Genomic DNA, 16,133 nt, shown 5'->3' with positions numbered 1-16,133 from the left:
CTGGACAGCCTTTTATTGTGTAATGTAAATTTTATTACTGAAAAATATTTTGAGCAAATTTTCGCTGCCAAATTTAGCGATATAAATTTGCTCATAGAAGATCCAATATTAAGTATGCGAAACAAAGATAAGATCTTGACGTAAAAACATTCCTCAGCTTATTAAATGCCAAGCAGTTATTTGCTGGATAAGATTAAGTTGGCTACAATACCTATACAAATATAAATAAAGTTGCAATAACTACAGTCTCAAGTTGAGCAACTTTGACTAACTGTATCAAAAAAAAAAAGTCTATCCTCCCCCCCCCCCTCTCTCTATTAGTGTGGGATTTGTTGGAGTTACACAATTGCGCATTTTAGCCATTACCCGATAGGTTAATTTGCTCGTCCAAATAAGGATCAATGAGCTATTAAAATTTAGCTGCAATAAGGATCAGTTAATCCCACTGTCCAATTATATGATCCCAATACTAATATAACCATAATAAAACTGAGCATAATAGACAGAACTCCGTATTGGTAGCCGAAAACAGTTTTCAACCCAAATAATTCAACCACAAAGGTACTAACTGTGGTAAGACCACCGCAAAACCCATCATCTAATCCATTCAATACATGACAACCAATTATGCTATTATTAAGTCTTCCATTGTCACCAAATTTCCCTCTACCAATTAATGTGAAAATCCCCAATAATAAACTACCACCAACATTAGCGGTGAAAGTTCCCATGGGGAAATTCTCCACTTTTGAATTTAAATATTTGGATAAATAAAATCTCAAAACCGCCCCAAATGGAGCAAAAAACATGGAAAATGTCCAACTTCTCCATGCACCATCATGCTTAACACCAATTAAAACACAGGTAATAATGACCAAACAAACTCCTGTTGTTACAGAAATATACTCTATAATTTTATATTGACGCTTAGTTATTGGTCTCACGTAATTATCGATCACTGCCAGTGTTTGTTTCCCTATATGGAAACCCATAATGGATAATCCAAATTGTGCTAATATAACTGCGAGAAACTGCATGATACCATAGGCCCCATTGGGATAGTTGTAATGAATTCCTATTTCAGTATCAGCCGCTTTATTGAATGCTTCTAGAATGACCGAACTGAATGAAGATACGGTTCCACAGAATCCCGTGGTAATACCTGTATATAAGGGAATCGCACCCTTGTGAGGGTAAATATCTGCATGGTCATCCACAAGAATACTCCAAAGCTCTTCACCATCTACGGCTATTCCCATAACGACGCATGCTGTGAAATTAGCCCAGACTACACCTGATAAATAAGAGCCGTTGTATGAAGTTAATGCGGTTAAACCTCGTCTAACGAGAACACCCCATATAGCTCCGTGGATAATGTTCCATATAATTGTATGATATTTCTTAGTCTTGACCAAGAATGTAGTTTCTCTAAAATCAGCAAACTTTGCGTTGAATCCTTCAGGTAATGCATGCGCAACATTCTCGGCGGCTACTTCGGTAAATGCTTCTTCGATTGTTCTTCTTCGTTGTAATCTAGTACTTTCGATACTGGAACGACGTCGGATCATACTTCCGCCCGATAAAGATGCGCGCCGTTCCACATCAGCTCCAGTTGACATGGAATCACGCGAACTTGAAAAACTCATTTGTCAAACAGTGATGATGATATATGATTAACATGAAACTACACAATTTTTTTTTAACCAGCGTAAGCCTGCTTCAATTTATTGACTTTCGTTTTCTGCTCTGTGTCATACAAAATTATAAGCGAAAAAACGAGGCAAGGATTGGACTGACAAAAAAATAAAAAGTTGTCAAATTACTTTGGTCATTTTGCACGACCCAGTTTTTTTTTTTTTTTTTTTTATTTATTAATTATAATCTTTTATATTAGAGCACGAGGCCTTATACCCATTTTGACCTTTCGACCCATACCAAAACAAAACAATACACAAATTTTTTTTATTCTTTTCAAGTTGGTTTGAATCTCAGTTTTACTTTACGATTCTATGCAGTGGTTAAGTGTACTATGGATCTTGCTTATGCTGGTCATGGCAATGTCAGAGACCACATTAGCTGGTGATTCGTGGCGCGGCTCACCACACGTTGTTGCAACACCAACTGAATTCTCGTCTACAACAGACGTGCCTTCTGCCACACCATCGACACTTGTTGATATACTATCCTCACAACCACAGTATTCGTATTTTTTGCGACATCTTCAAAGACAGGGTATGATTCCAGTATTGAATACATTGCTGAATGTTACCTTATTAGCCCCTATTAACCTGGCGTTTGTACACGCGAAGGACTATGAAATAGGCAACAATGAATTATTAAGATATATTGTTAGTCCGAAATTTAGAGTGGGGCATCTTGGCAAGAAACGAGTCTTGTTTGATACATTATATGAAACTGAGGAAGGTTCCGGAGTTTACTATCCTATCAGTGTAACCCCTGATTTTGAAACATATGAGTATCTAGTTGATGACATTGCCAGTATAGTTGAACCAGATATCTATGCCAAACACCAACATTCATTTATAGAGGGTATAGATCATTTGCTCCCTTTGAAACCATCCTTGTGTGAAGTTTTATTGGATAATGCCGACATACTGGATTTGCCTTTGGATCGTATGACATTTATCAAGCATTTATTTCAACTGTTGTACCTTGAGGATGATGATGATGATGAGGATGAAGAAGGCGTGTTCTTCCTGACATCCAAACGTAAGAAGAGTAAGAAGAAGTCAAGTGGGAAACACAAGAAGAAGAACAAGAAGAGAAAAAGCAAGAAGAAAAAGGAAGAAGTACCAAAGGAACCTCCCATTCCTGAAACTTGTGAAGAATTTCTTAAAGGTTTTGAAACAGTTATGATTCCTACTGATGATTATATTGAGCAATCTTTGTCTGAACTTCAAATACGATACTATCTTGCCAATTACCATTCGTTCACCACCACTATTTTTTCAACCACGGATGAAGCCATCAAAGAAATAGACAGAGATATATTCAACCTTTTGTCCAATTTAATGGTTCCTGGATTAATTGCCGGAGTTAACGGCACCGATACCCAAATAAAATCCAAGGCTGGAATTAAATTAGAAATTAATTTGAATAAAGAAGGTGATGGAATAATTTTGAATAACAGAGCATACAGTAATCACACAAAAGTATTATCTGATGGAGTTGTACATATATTTGATACCCAAAAGCATTCATTCTTTAATGATTTGAATCTTCCAACTGTTGAATTAATCCCAAGGAAATCACTTTATGCCATGCATTTTTCTAATTTTGTTAAAGAATTAAACTTTAGATCACTTGATGAATTAGTTGATGGGTCTACGGCAAACCAAACCTTATTTGTTAATATGGATCTGCGTGATGATACTTCAGACGACGAGTCATCGGTTACTATTCAAAACACTCTCAGTTTCAGTTCCAAACAGCAACTACTCTACCAGTTTGCATCCGATCCAATATATCTTGAAGAAAATAGTTATAGATTGGTCGAAAGTTTACTTTGCTCGAAAAGGAAAGTAGGAGGTTGTTTCAAACTTAAATTATCCACGTCTTTATCCAATGGTGTTCGGGAAACTACAATCAATGATGACGTGAATATTGTTGGTGGTCCAATAGAAATCGGAAATGGAACCGTGTTATATTTAGCACAAGGTGAAATTGACCCACCTACATCATTAAAACATGCCTTGGGTGATTTAATATCCGAAGGCAAGATCCATAGACATCTTGAGAATATAGAAATTGATAAGAAAAGTTGTCTTAGAACATTAGAATATTTGAATAACTTTGGATTAAGTTCATTGGATGATAATGGGGATGGCTATTCAGTATTGTTGCCATGTGGTATTCCTAGTATTGGTGCCCATAAAGCCAAGACTACCGGTCTTTGGAAGGAATTGGGTTTGGCATTAAATTATCTTGAAGCTAACCCAAAACTTTTCAAGGAGATTTTGGGAGGCATGATATTTCAAGATGATATATATTCAGATTTTGGGTTGACTGGCAAGAAGAAATCTATAACTTTGGAAGATATGAATGGATATGATGTTAAAATGAAACATGTTGAAAGAGATGAGGATGGTAACAATGTCATCAAAGTAAATGATACTGAAATCTCCATCCCAATAAATTCAGATATACTTTTTAATCAAGGGGTTATTCATGTCGTTGATAGACTTTTGTTGCCTGAATCTTTCCATATTCCATTACAAGAATTGATCAACTTGACTTTAGATTCTAATTTTCCAGACCATTCTTTTGCTGATCTTTTGAAAATGTTTCCTAAAATCAGAGAGGCGTTAGGTTTAGGTCATTCTAATTTCACTACCACTACACCATACTCGTTATTGATACCTAGTCTGGAGGCATTGAAGGATTTCAATATCACCACGTCTTTCAGTGACCTCATGAATTTCATCGAGTTCCACCTTGTTCCTAATGAAGAAGTTAGCAAACTATTGAATTGTATTTCTGGTAATGGAGGTTATGACTCGTTCGACAACATAACAGATGATGATATTATTAGAACCAATTATACTGATGCTGGATTAGCATGCCGTTACAAAACAAACAATAAAATCTACTTACAATTTCAAAAGCTAGAGCAGAACTCAACTGTGAAACTGCAATCTTACAACAAGAATCATGAAGTTAGACTTTTGTCACATGGATGTACTTCAATGTACAAGGGGGATAATAATACCAAAAATCTTGGGTGTGTGTTCCTTATAGATAAGCCATTGAATTTAGAATGGCTTAATCCCCCAAACGACGGCGATACATTTTTGCATATTCATCTTGGGTTCATAAGTGTTGGTGTGGGTGTAATTTTAGGATTGCTATTATTTGGAGCTGTTTTAATTGGGTTTGTATTTTGTCTTGGTGGTAGAAGAAAACGGGGATTAATGCCCGAAGAAAACCCTCTCTTGTTTCCTCGGGCTGATTCTGGATTCATGAGTGTTCTTACCGATGATGATGAGTTCCACCCTTATGACCGAGGATACGAAACTGATGTTGATGTTTTGCGTACCGAGAGTGAACAGTTATTGCCAACGTACGTGAAAAGAAAGAAGATTAGAAGAAAGGATTATGGGTCAATTAACTTACCAAGTCGAAGCAGTGTTCCAGTATTGCAAAAGACAGAAAGCAGTCAAACCTTGCCTCGCAACATCAATAATAGTGCTAAGAATACCTTGAGTAGAGATAGGAATATACCTGGTCTCTCTCAATTTTAGAGTGTATAGTTCAAAGAATATTTATTGCTAGTATATTTTGTTCCGGGTAACACTATCCGTTTAGTTTTTTTTTTCTTTTGCTTTGTGTGCGTTTTTTCTCTCTCACTCTTTCGTTTGAAATTTTCAATCTCATTTCAAACCACCCCATTGCCTTACATTAGAAGAAAGCAGCGATAATATAAAATATGTCAGACGAGGTACCAATTTCACAGCAACAGCATTATCCTGACCATCAGCAAGAACAGCCAGCTTATGAACATGGTAATTCTGAAGATCAAACCTCTCCAGATGCCAATGTTAGTTTGATAATACACCCTGAACAAGATGAATCAAATAGAGAAAGAATTGAAGAAATGGAAAGGGAAGCAGCCAAATTAAGAGAGCTCCATTCTCAATTAAGCAATGACACTGCCATGAGTGGTATTACTCCACAAACCGATGAAGAAAAAAGAGATGTTGACGCTAGATCTATTTATATCGGTAATGTAGACTATGGGTCGACTCCATTGGAGTTACAACAACATTTCTCGAGTTGTGGAATTGTCAATAGAGTCACAATTTTGATGAACAAGCATACTGGTCAACCTAAGGGGTTTGCGTATTTAGAATTTGCTGATGTGGACGGTGTAAACAAAGCGGTAGCCACTTTGGACGGATCAATGTTTAGAGATCGTCAATTAAAAGTCAGTGCTAAAAGAACAAATATTCCCGGAATTGGAATTAAGCGTGGTGCATTCAGAGGAGGAAGAGGAGGTAGAGGTTCCTTTAGAGGTGCTCCAAGAGGAAGGGGAAGGGGAAGAGGAGCATTTAGAGGCGGTGCCAGATTTACCCCGTACTAATTCAATGCATAGATATCTCTCGGTTGTTTAGTTGTTCTTCCTTTGTATTATTATATGGAATGTAAATAAAAAAAAAGAAAATAAATTAAACAAACGACTATATACTCTTCATATTTTGTATTATTAATATTTGGGTTGTACTTTTCTAAATAGCTTTCTTGGCATCGTATCTCTTATTAGCATCGATGGCCAAATTCTTGATTGCCTCTTGGCCATCATTACCTAAACCTTCAATTACCCCTTCGATATCAGGCTTCTTCATCTTTTGTTCCATCTTATACTTGCATTCAGTTCTAGTGATTTCGATTTCAAGTCCTGTGATAGCCTTTTGCATAGCTCTTAAAAACCCTTCTGGGGCATCGCTAACTTTCCAAGCATCGGGTTTACCAGCTTCCTGTTGGTTTGTCAATCTAGTAATTTGATCTCTAACAAAGTCAGCATCATCGACAATCCGTGAGTTTCCATATATGTGAGCACAGGCAAAATCCCAAGTTGGAACGTACTTGTGAGTTTCCTGTTTACCTGGGTAATAATTAGGAGTAATGTAAGTATCCTGTGATTGGAAAACCACCAAGACATTTTCATAAGCTCTCAAAGTTGGAAGTTGATGGTTTGCCTTGGCCATGTGAGCAATCAAATATTTCTTACCGGTTTCTTCATCTTGTCTAAGAAAGAAAGGAATGTGATTGGCAATTATGGTTCCATCCTCTGCAGTAGTGATAACGGTACCAAGAGGATATTTCTTAACTAAATATTCAACTTGTTCCCAGTTTTCTTCTAAATAATTCTTAGGAATATACATGTTATTTTCAATGTTTTGTGTGTACTATATTTACAACAGGGGATAATAGATAGGACTTTCTTGGTTCTTTTATATTTGATAACGACCTATAGGACCCTCTATATAGTGATTAGTCATCAACAAATGACTGATTAGTCAAGACAAAGATACGAGATAGCGCGGTTTTCCTGATTGGGAAGGTGGGAACGCTTCCCCCCACAAAAAATAAAAGTAATCCACAACGGTTATGAATCTACAAAGAACGTGCTAAAGGTATGCTGACTTCATATATTAGTGATTAGAAACAAAATTAAGTGGTGCAATCTAAAAAAAAAAATAATGTTTGATATAGTTAAAGTTTAATTGTTTAACACCGAGTTCTGCAAGATTATGGTTATCGTAATTTGTCGTTTATTGTTGCGTTATGAAAAAAAAAAAGCCTAGCGGGTTATCATCATCATCTTCACCACCCCCACTTAAAACAAAATGACAGCATAAGTTGCTGCAAAGGCCAATATAGTAGATATAATGATTGCTGCCCAGACTATAAACTTTTCAAATCCTTTGATGTTTCCCCCACATAACTTAAGGTAGAAAGTGCATGGTAAGATTATGCAAATTATGAAACAAATGGATGCCCCGAGCATGCCGATGATTTTATCAAATTCGGGAAACAAAATCGCCAATATAACAAACACTGCATTAACACCGACTCTGATGAAAAATTTCCCAATTGAATTCAACCCTTTTCTAAATGAACTAGTGGTTATATTGTTAACACCGAGCAAAACATCCAAGGTTGATATGATTGGTTTAGCATTCAATGGAGTTTTAGCCAAGGGAATTATACATATTAATCCACTGATTAAAGGATAACACCAAACTGGATATCCTGGAGTTAATAGTAATGTGTTGGTAATTTCATTACTACATTTATTACCAAACATTAAGAATCCTAATACTCCCATAGAACAATCGGTAATTAATGTAATAAAATAAGTATATCTCAATGTCTTGTTAAATTTATAAGGATGTCTCATATCGCTTTTAAGATTGGGGAAAATAGCATGGCCACCAAATGGAGCCATCAAAATACCAATGGCTAATAAAAAGTCTGGTATGGATTGGGGCCATAAATTAGTTGGCATAATTTGTAAAAGAGATCCTGGCGATGTAGGTTTTAAAAATCCACAAATCATAACCAAAATTGTAATCGAAATGGTAGATAATATACCAAATAACGAGATTATAGATAATATAGGTAAGGGAACAAATGTAAATGGAGTCAACACAAGAAAACTAATTAGTTTGAACGTTGTTCTGGTCCAGATTTGGTCATCTCCTAATAATGCATATAATGAATCACTAAACAACACAATTAAAGAAACTCCGGCTCCTAATAAGTCCACTGAAAACAATAAGGAAATAATCAACTTGGCAGTAGATCCATAAGCTGCATATCCTAAATCAGCATATGTCATAATAGTATAGTCCGTATCCATTGCCTTGGACAATAAACATGCTGTCCAGTATGTAGTCAATCCACAAAGAACTAAAATAGGGATCCCTAGGATCCATCCTGCTTTCATTATTCCAACTGGTAAGGCTAAAAGTCCAACTCCTATTAAAACATTGACAGAATTGAATATAGTTTGTGGAGCAGTAGATTGACCAGCTAATACGGTAACAACATTTCCTTCACTGTCTTCGATTTTCTTTAAGGTAACATGCGAGGCTGAAGTAGCTGTCGAAATAGCTGACCGTATACTGGAAAAGGAAGCTCCATATGGTCTCTTACGAAGGGTAGGTATAGCACTAGGTGGTACCGTTGCATGATCTGCCGATTGTCTTGATCTGGTCTCATATAACGCACTCATGATATCATCATGATAAAACACTTCATTGTCTACTTCATCATTCATAAATAATTGGTTTTTGTTTTGGAGGTCATGGATGACTGTGCTCAATCTTTCACCACGAATGGAAGGAATCATAAGCTCAGGATCAAAAGTTTCATCATCGATTGCTTCTCCGTCATCCTCTCCTCCTGTGAAAAACGATCTTTTCTTATGAATGTCATTGTCTATCTTTGTAGCTGCAAATGATTGAGCTCTGGTAAAAGAACTAGCAAAATTATGCAATGAGTTTGGGCCCTTGAACGACCCAATGGGGGTATCCAAGAATGCTAAGGAAGGCCGCCTAGATGCTAGTAAATGGGAGTTTTCATCTGGATGTTGCCCATACGAAGTCATTATCTATGGGATCCTGTTGTTGAAAAGCAGACTAATGTTTGGCGGATATATATTGACAACTTGTCTTAAAAGGGCAGTCACCAAAACACCTACAACAAAAAAAAGTGAATCTCGGCTAGTAAGAAAAACAAAAAAACAAGTGGATGGGTGGGGGTGTGGACTCAAAATTCTGTTTGTGGGTATATGCTAATATCTTTAGAATCGTCTAATTCGGAGTAGATGAAGGAAGAAACAACAAAAGTAACAAAGACAACAACAATAAGAGATCGCCAGAAACTCCCACCTGAAATAGGGTCTGACTCGTGTCGTAAAATTAGTATACAAAATAGCAAGAGAAAAGAAAAATAAAAAATTAATTGAAATTAATTAAAGATAATGCTCGCTCTCAACAATGCCGTATAACCCAAAACTATCAAAAAAAAAAGTTGATTAATATCCAAGATAAGACATTTAAGTGGGTATATTTTATCGTATATGTTCTATTTAAAACAAATCTTGCATAAGTTGAGTAGCACTGTCAACTGAGTAAAATAAAGCTTTATCTTTATGGTCAACTGGCACTTGTACTGTTTTTGTACCATCTAACAAAACATCCAAATTCTTATCTAACCTAACAACAGGGTCACAATATGCAAGGGCTACTAATAAGGTATAATATGCATCATTTCCGGCATTATGAAGATGAGCATATGGAATACCTAATGCTTTCAATATCATGTGTAAAGAGCCACCTTTATTTCTCGAGATTTTGTGAAGCTTTAACGTATCAATTTGGTCAATATCCTCAGGAAGAGAAATTTTAAGTGATTTCAAAAACCCAATATCACTTCCAACATGATGACCAACTAAAATCCCTTTCTTATCAACAAGATATTTTTGACTCAATAATTGCATCATCTTGTTTGCTTCTTTGATTGACAATACATGGGATATTCCTCCCATAAATTTATTCTTGTTATCAGCTACATATTTTCCATTCCGAAGAGATAAATGCTCTTTAATGACAATATGAATAGTTTGAATTTGGGGCGATAAACTGTACTTTGTTGGGTCAAGTATAGACACCCCGATTTCAGTGATCTTCTTTGGAGCGTGTTCATATGCCTCACAGTCTATGGATACCAAAGGTTTATCTTTTGACCACACTAACTTCATGTATTCTTCTAGTAGTTGTAATGAGCTGACTTGCTTTTCACCAAAATTAAAATGATCACTTTGCAAGTATGTGTCTAAACTCAAGGGTTTTCCTTCTAATAACCTACTCTTGAGCAAATCAGCTTCGGGACTCAACTCCGTTTGTAAGTTTATATCTGTTTCATATCTACGGAGTCTTGGTGCCGGATCAAATATTCGCTTTTGCGAATTACCATGGTACACCCCAGCAGTTGATGATTTCCTAGAGAAGTTTGCTCTTTTCCCAAATTCCACACCCATGCTCACAAAATAGTTATTTCTCCTTCCAATAGTTCTAAACTGTTGTGCTAGCATTGCTTGCTGCTTCGCGTCTATGAACCTGATTCTCTTCGCGTTAGATCAAAAAGTTTTAATTTTATATTTTCGCGTCCAAGCTCGTGGTTTTGGTTTCTTTTTATTTACACTATAACAGATTGGTTCATTCTTACCACACTCCTTTCTTTGAGTCTAAATAGAAGAGGTTATTCTAAGGGCAATATCAATCTAATCATTAGGTAATTTCTTAAGCGTTACTATGAAGAATCGTTTGTTCTTGTTTCTAAAATGTGTGGTACATACCTCATGGTACTGCTAAATTTCTCATAGAGAGCAGCATTTTTGTTTTTTTTGGCAACAAAAAACTACGAGCCTAACTTTTTGGTCTTTCCTATTAGCAACACTGAACACACTTCAATGGAAACAAATATAGAAGTGCTAAAGAACTATCCTAATATTGATAAAGTTAATGGGATTCTTATCGATGTTCTACTGACTAATAAAAATCCACCATTACAACTCATATCAACTTTGCTTAACTATACAATTCCACAGATTTTCCTGTCATTACCAAATGAAGTTCATATAAATTTAATCAAAGTTTTTCAATCCTTGATTGGTATCAGCAATCTTGTGAATGTTATTGCTGTATTTAAAGATGGTTCCCATGAAAACAAAGATGTCTTGCAAATATATTGGCAATTTTTACAAGAATTGATTGATGACAAATTAGTTGTTGAATTAATACGAACAAGTTCTTCACCATTGGAGATTAAAGAAATTGATAAGTTTTTTTTTAAAGGTAAAATGTTTTCCATAGTTAATGAAGCTTTGATATCTAATAATTTAGAAGTTGATAATAAAGCATTAGAATCTACTGCTAACTATGTTTACTATTTGACGAGTTCCTTATTAAAGTTGTACCAAAATAAGTGTGACTTAATCATTACAACCAATTACATGAATTCAATTTTGAAATTTAGTGGAGGTGAATCATTTAATCAATTTTTTGATGTGTTCTTTACTAGAGAAAACTGGGGTTATTTCCTTGATTCCTTCGCTTTGATGAAGAAGTTTGAAAAGAAGAACTTAATAAAGAAGTTCTATACCTTGTACATATCTAAAATACATTTACAACCAAATGTATCTCCTGAAAAACTAGTTGGATTGTATAATATTCTCAATTTTTCTCATGAATACTTGGATTCACTGACGGTGGAATCAATTATTCTTTGTGGAAATCGGGATTTGAACAAACTCGTTGCTATGGTACTTAACGATTGTCCTGAAACTCAACTAAATTCATTAATATTTCAACTTTTGTCGAGCTGGTCAAGTGAGGAATCAGTGAATAATGAACCTATCGCAATTCAAGAATCAAGAACTCATATATTGCTCCAAATATTGTCGCGAAGAAAGGGTTCTGAATTTTTAAAGCAACTTGTAAAGAGCAAAGTTTTCTTGGATGCTATAACAAAAAGGCTCCTGTCTTTTTCTGACAATGTCAAGGCTTTAGGTGTGGCTGTAGCTGATCATGTTTGCATCTTAAATGGAGAGGAAAAGATATTTAAATTCAATGACAGTGTTGATAATTACTCTAATCTTGTTGAATCTGTTCTTGAAATCAGGACAATGGGACAATCCGAAGCCTGGAACAATATAAAAGCTCCATATGTTGAAGAAGAAGAAAAGGAAGAAATAACTACTATTTCCTCTGAAATCTCAAATCTATCTGTTCAACAAGTCAATTCTGATGATGAATCCGAAGATGATGATCCCTCCATACCACCACAGGTTGATGTCCAATCCCCAGTTTATATCAAGGATTTGTTGCAATATTTGAATGTTGACACAAAGGATAATAACGCTTATGAAATGAGACGTAAGGCATTGACTGAAGGACCAACCTTACTTCGAAGAAAATCTCGAAGTGGAAATGAAGTACAATTCTTCCTGGAAGATTTATTCTCATCACTACTTGCATTGAATAACCATTTTAATGATAAAGATTTTGAAGTTTTGAAACTAAACAACTTAATAGCCGTGATTGTTGCTAATCCTAATATTACTTTCTACGTTTTCAAATTGCTTCTAACTGGTGATTATTCCTTGCAACAAAGAATGCAGATATTATCAGCAACTTCATTAGCTGCTAGAGAACTTAGAGGGTTCAAAGATGATGTTGTTACCAAATCATTCAAACAAATCAATTTTCCATCACAAATGCTTCCTGAAAGCTTACATAACAAATATATGCAATTGGAAGCTGATAACACTAAATATATTGACAATATCCATACAGAATTGCAGAATTCACTAATGGAAGAAGCTTCGTCAAAGGCACAAGATGAAATACTTGGCAAGGGTAAATTAGTAAGAATTTCTGCCAAACTAAAGAAACAACCAAAACAACAAGCTGATCCACCAGTTATTAGTAATTACTTTAAAATAATTGCTACTAATTTCTATTTCCCATTGTTGAATGTATGGTATGAAGCAGGTTCCATTGATATTGGCCATTATTCTCCAATATTCATTGCACATTATATTAAGACATTAGTATTGATAATTCATTGTTCCTATCCTTCTTCAACACAACTAAGAGATATGGTGAAGGAGTTTCTTATCTTAAGTTGTTCAATAATTCGGAGGTTATCGTCAGATCAGTTGCAATTAATAGAAAGTATAGTCACGGGTATTCTCTTGATCTTTGATATTATAGACGGTCAATATTTGATTTCTTATCACCACGACGAATTAATTCTTATTCAAAGTTGGTTAATGATTACCTGGGAGACACTTATTGATGAAAAGGTAAAGAGTTTATGCGCTGGGTTGTTACTACAAATTCTGGAATTATTACAAACATTTGAACGTACTCTTATAGATCAAACCAATAGTTTATTCTAAATTAATGGATGACTCGTTGCTGAAAATTTTTAAAGAAGCATCAATAGCTGTAGTTATCTCTATAGATTCTGCAATGTTTGAAGGGTGTTTCTTCTTGGACTTTTTCTTTGGTTTATTGACAACATCTATCTTATTCTTTGTGCAATCTCCATTACCGCTGGCTTCGGTAGGTATCTCGTCTTTCAGTAGATTTACTTCTTCAATTGAATTGGCTAAGGTACCTGAAACATTATCTTTGTCTTCTTCTTCTTCTTCTGTGCCATTCTTGACCTTTTCCTTGGCTTCCTTTTCTTTCGCTTCCATTCTCTGCTGCCTCTTAAGTTCCTTTTTTGCCAACTTCTCTTCCTTGGTCAATATTGGGCCTTCCTTAACTCGAAGTACGTCTAAATTAAATTTGATTCTGCATTGCGGATCACATAATGTCATTGCTAATAATAATGTATAATATGCATCATTTCCTGCATTGTGAAGAAATGCGTGAGGGATCTTAACCATATTAAGTGCGTTCCCAAGGCTTGTACCTTGTTTGCCTAGAGTTAAAGCCAACAAGTGAACAGTATCTAATCTACTCAAATTTGATGGAAACTTCACTCCTAATGTGGTCAACCATTTTATATCTCCAGGTAAATCATGACCAACTAAAAAACTACCAATGTCTTGTTTAGTCTTTGAAAAATAATAATCAACCAAACTTTGAACAAACGAACCTGCTTCATATTTAGTCATAATATATGATACTCCACCATTAAAATTGCTAGCGTGTTCTGGAACAAATCTCCCGTTGAGTTTATAAAGGTTTTCCTTTATTCTAATATGAATTTGTTGAAACGTTGGAATCATAGCCACTTGCTGATCACGAGGATCATAAATCGCTATTCCAATTTCTGTAATAATATTGGTATCTAATTCCCAAGCCTCAACATCAACACTGAAAAGTATACTTTTCCTACCGTAAACACTTCTCATATTTTCAATAAACCTGTTCCTGGTAGTTTTATCCGTTAGTCTGGGGTTTGAGGTCAAATTTGCATTGTCGGAAATATATTGATCAACTACATTATCGTACATGGGCATGGCAAGCCAGCCAATATCGTCTAGTGTTTTGAATTTTGGTAGGCTTTGTAGGTGGGTAGAAACACGCTCTCTATATTCCTGATGGATTTCAAGTACTTGAATTTTACGTTTGGCCACTTTTGAGGGGTGGTCACGTTCAAAACTTCGGTTGCGGAAATTTAATTGACCTTCATTAGATTTCTTGTGATAATGATGTTTGTAATGGTCCTTATTCTTGTGGTCATCATCCTTGTATTCGTGATGGCGGGGTTGCCTGCGCTCTGTATGGCCAGCTGCTTCTTTCATTTCTACCTCTCGAATCTCGGACATTGCAATATAATTGTCTAGCAGTGATGTGTATGTCAAGAATCTTCGGATTGTTGTACTTGAATTGGACTGGAATGTATCCGTAGACCTTGTCTCTCTTGAATGAGTCAATTTTGTTTTATTACTTCCTCTTGATTTTTCGCAGTGTTTCATTTTTTTTTTTGTAATCCGATCTGATCAAACAGAAAATACTTTTTGTTTTATTTTGCCCAGCCATATACTAAAGAAGCTTATAAATAGAAAGAAAGGAAAAAAAAAAACCACATAGATACCATATAAATAATAGAAAGGGTAGAGAAATATATTCCCCTACAATGCATTTAAGAATAAACTTACTCCAAGAACACCACCAATTAATAAGGATTTCTTCCAACTAAGGTCTCGGTTGTCACCTACAAACCCCCCATTTCTTTGAGCTCCAGATGCCTTTGTAACACTAGCAGTTGTTGAAGAGTCTGATTTGGAATTTTTATTAGACGTACTTAAAGTGGTAGCTCCCAGTTTCATATTCGTGGCAGAAGTAGCTTCAGAACCAATATCAATCCAGACAGAGTTGGAACCAGTGAATCCCCATTGGTTAAAAGTTTTTGTATTTGTAGCAGCAGTATCTGTAGTTTTTTGAGTAGTGGCAGTACCAGTGGTTACGGCAGCAGCTAAAGAAGTAGGTGAACCAGTTACTGTAACTAATCCAGTGTTTTGTTCAGTTTGTTGAGCAGTCGCTTGAGTATTTCCCACAGTCACAGCTGTTTGATCAGCTTGGGTAGCTTGAGTAGCTTGTGCATTCTGAGTTGTGTCGGCGGCTTGCTTTTGCGTTGCTTGATTAGAATCGTTGTTCTTTTTATCACTTTCATCATCGTTGTTCTTCTTATCACTTTCATCATCGTTGTTGCTGGAATCATCGGAATCATTTCCTTGGGAGTTTGCCCAGCTGTCAAGACTTCCCAAGTTATTTGAAGCTGACTGCGAAAGCCCTGCCAAGGACAATGCCAATAAATTTGAAGTAACGGTAAAGGGACGGATTTGAATCGACATTTTGAATTATGATGTAATAGGGAAAGAAGATACAGAACAAACAGATCAAATTTAAAATCTAAATCATTTATACTTATTATATATATATCCGTGTAGTCAATTGATTTCAGTTTCAGCCAGCCATGTCGTTATGTGACATAATTTCATGCAACCAAAAGCCGCACAAAAAAAAATAATATCTCCTAAATTAGGCTATATGAAAACAAACCAGGAGAAAAATCCCCCATTA

General features: G+C 35.6%; 9 protein-coding genes across 9 annotated transcripts; 3 read left to right on the top strand and 6 right to left on the bottom strand. All coding sequences in view use genetic code 12, as the record gives it.

Annotated features, from left to right (window-relative positions):
- Positions 1-102: 102 nt before the first annotated feature.
- Positions 103-1,692, bottom strand: SPAPADRAFT_63847 (fluoride transporter; the record flags this gene model as incomplete). Its single annotated transcript, XM_007377930.1, has 1 exon — positions 103-1,692. The coding sequence occupies one exon, from the start codon at positions 1,644-1,646 to the stop codon at positions 417-419; it is 1,230 nt and encodes a 409-aa protein (XP_007377992.1).
- A 365-nt stretch (positions 1,693-2,057) lies between these two features.
- Positions 2,058-5,261, top strand: SPAPADRAFT_144622 (uncharacterized protein; the record flags this gene model as incomplete). The annotated part of the gene is made up of 2 exons (XM_007377929.1): positions 2,058-2,710; positions 2,792-5,261. 2 exons carry the CDS (start codon positions 2,058-2,060, stop codon positions 5,259-5,261), a joined length of 3,123 nt encoding a protein of 1,040 aa, XP_007377991.1.
- A 149-nt stretch (positions 5,262-5,410) lies between these two features.
- On the bottom strand, positions 5,411-6,925 carry SPAPADRAFT_63842 (uncharacterized protein; the record flags this gene model as incomplete). The annotated part of the gene is made up of 1 exon (XM_007377927.1): positions 5,411-6,925. One exon carries the CDS (start codon positions 6,900-6,902, stop codon positions 6,246-6,248), a length of 657 nt encoding a protein of 218 aa, XP_007377989.1.
- Positions 5,447-6,100, top strand: SPAPADRAFT_144523 (uncharacterized protein; the record flags this gene model as incomplete). The annotated part of the gene is made up of 1 exon (XM_007377928.1): positions 5,447-6,100. One exon carries the CDS (start codon positions 5,447-5,449, stop codon positions 6,098-6,100), a length of 654 nt encoding a protein of 217 aa, XP_007377990.1.
- A 54-nt stretch (positions 6,926-6,979) lies between the features above and the next one.
- SPAPADRAFT_63841 (uncharacterized protein) lies at positions 6,980-9,389 on the bottom strand (the record flags this gene model as incomplete). The annotated part of the gene is made up of 1 exon (XM_007377926.1): positions 6,980-9,389. The coding sequence occupies one exon, from the start codon at positions 9,131-9,133 to the stop codon at positions 7,358-7,360; it is 1,776 nt and encodes a 591-aa protein (XP_007377988.1).
- A 98-nt stretch (positions 9,390-9,487) lies between these two features.
- On the bottom strand, positions 9,488-10,642 carry SPAPADRAFT_63840 (uncharacterized protein; the record flags this gene model as incomplete). The annotated part of the gene is made up of 1 exon (XM_007377925.1): positions 9,488-10,642. One exon carries the CDS (start codon positions 10,619-10,621, stop codon positions 9,617-9,619), a length of 1,005 nt encoding a protein of 334 aa, XP_007377987.1.
- Positions 10,643-10,999: 357 nt separating this feature from the next.
- On the top strand, positions 11,000-13,492 carry SPAPADRAFT_57650 (uncharacterized protein; the record flags this gene model as incomplete). Its single annotated transcript, XM_007377924.1, has 1 exon — positions 11,000-13,492. The coding sequence occupies one exon, from the start codon at positions 11,000-11,002 to the stop codon at positions 13,490-13,492; it is 2,493 nt and encodes an 830-aa protein (XP_007377986.1).
- Positions 11,749-14,981, bottom strand: SPAPADRAFT_158820 (uncharacterized protein; the record flags this gene model as incomplete). The annotated part of the gene is made up of 1 exon (XM_007377923.1): positions 11,749-14,981. The coding sequence occupies one exon, from the start codon at positions 14,873-14,875 to the stop codon at positions 13,484-13,486; it is 1,392 nt and encodes a 463-aa protein (XP_007377985.1).
- Positions 14,982-15,052: 71 nt separating this feature from the next.
- On the bottom strand, positions 15,053-15,933 carry SPAPADRAFT_63837 (uncharacterized protein; the record flags this gene model as incomplete). The annotated part of the gene is made up of 1 exon (XM_007377922.1): positions 15,053-15,933. One exon carries the CDS (start codon positions 15,902-15,904, stop codon positions 15,182-15,184), a length of 723 nt encoding a protein of 240 aa, XP_007377984.1.
- Positions 15,934-16,133: the final 200 nt, after the last annotated feature.

Source organism: Spathaspora passalidarum (genome assembly GCF_000223485.1).
Source record: "Spathaspora passalidarum NRRL Y-27907 unplaced genomic scaffold SPAPAscaffold_8, whole genome shotgun sequence".
NCBI lineage: Eukaryota > Fungi > Ascomycota > Pichiomycetes > Serinales > Debaryomycetaceae > Spathaspora > Spathaspora passalidarum.
This window is presented reverse-complemented; position numbering and strand designations above follow the sequence as displayed.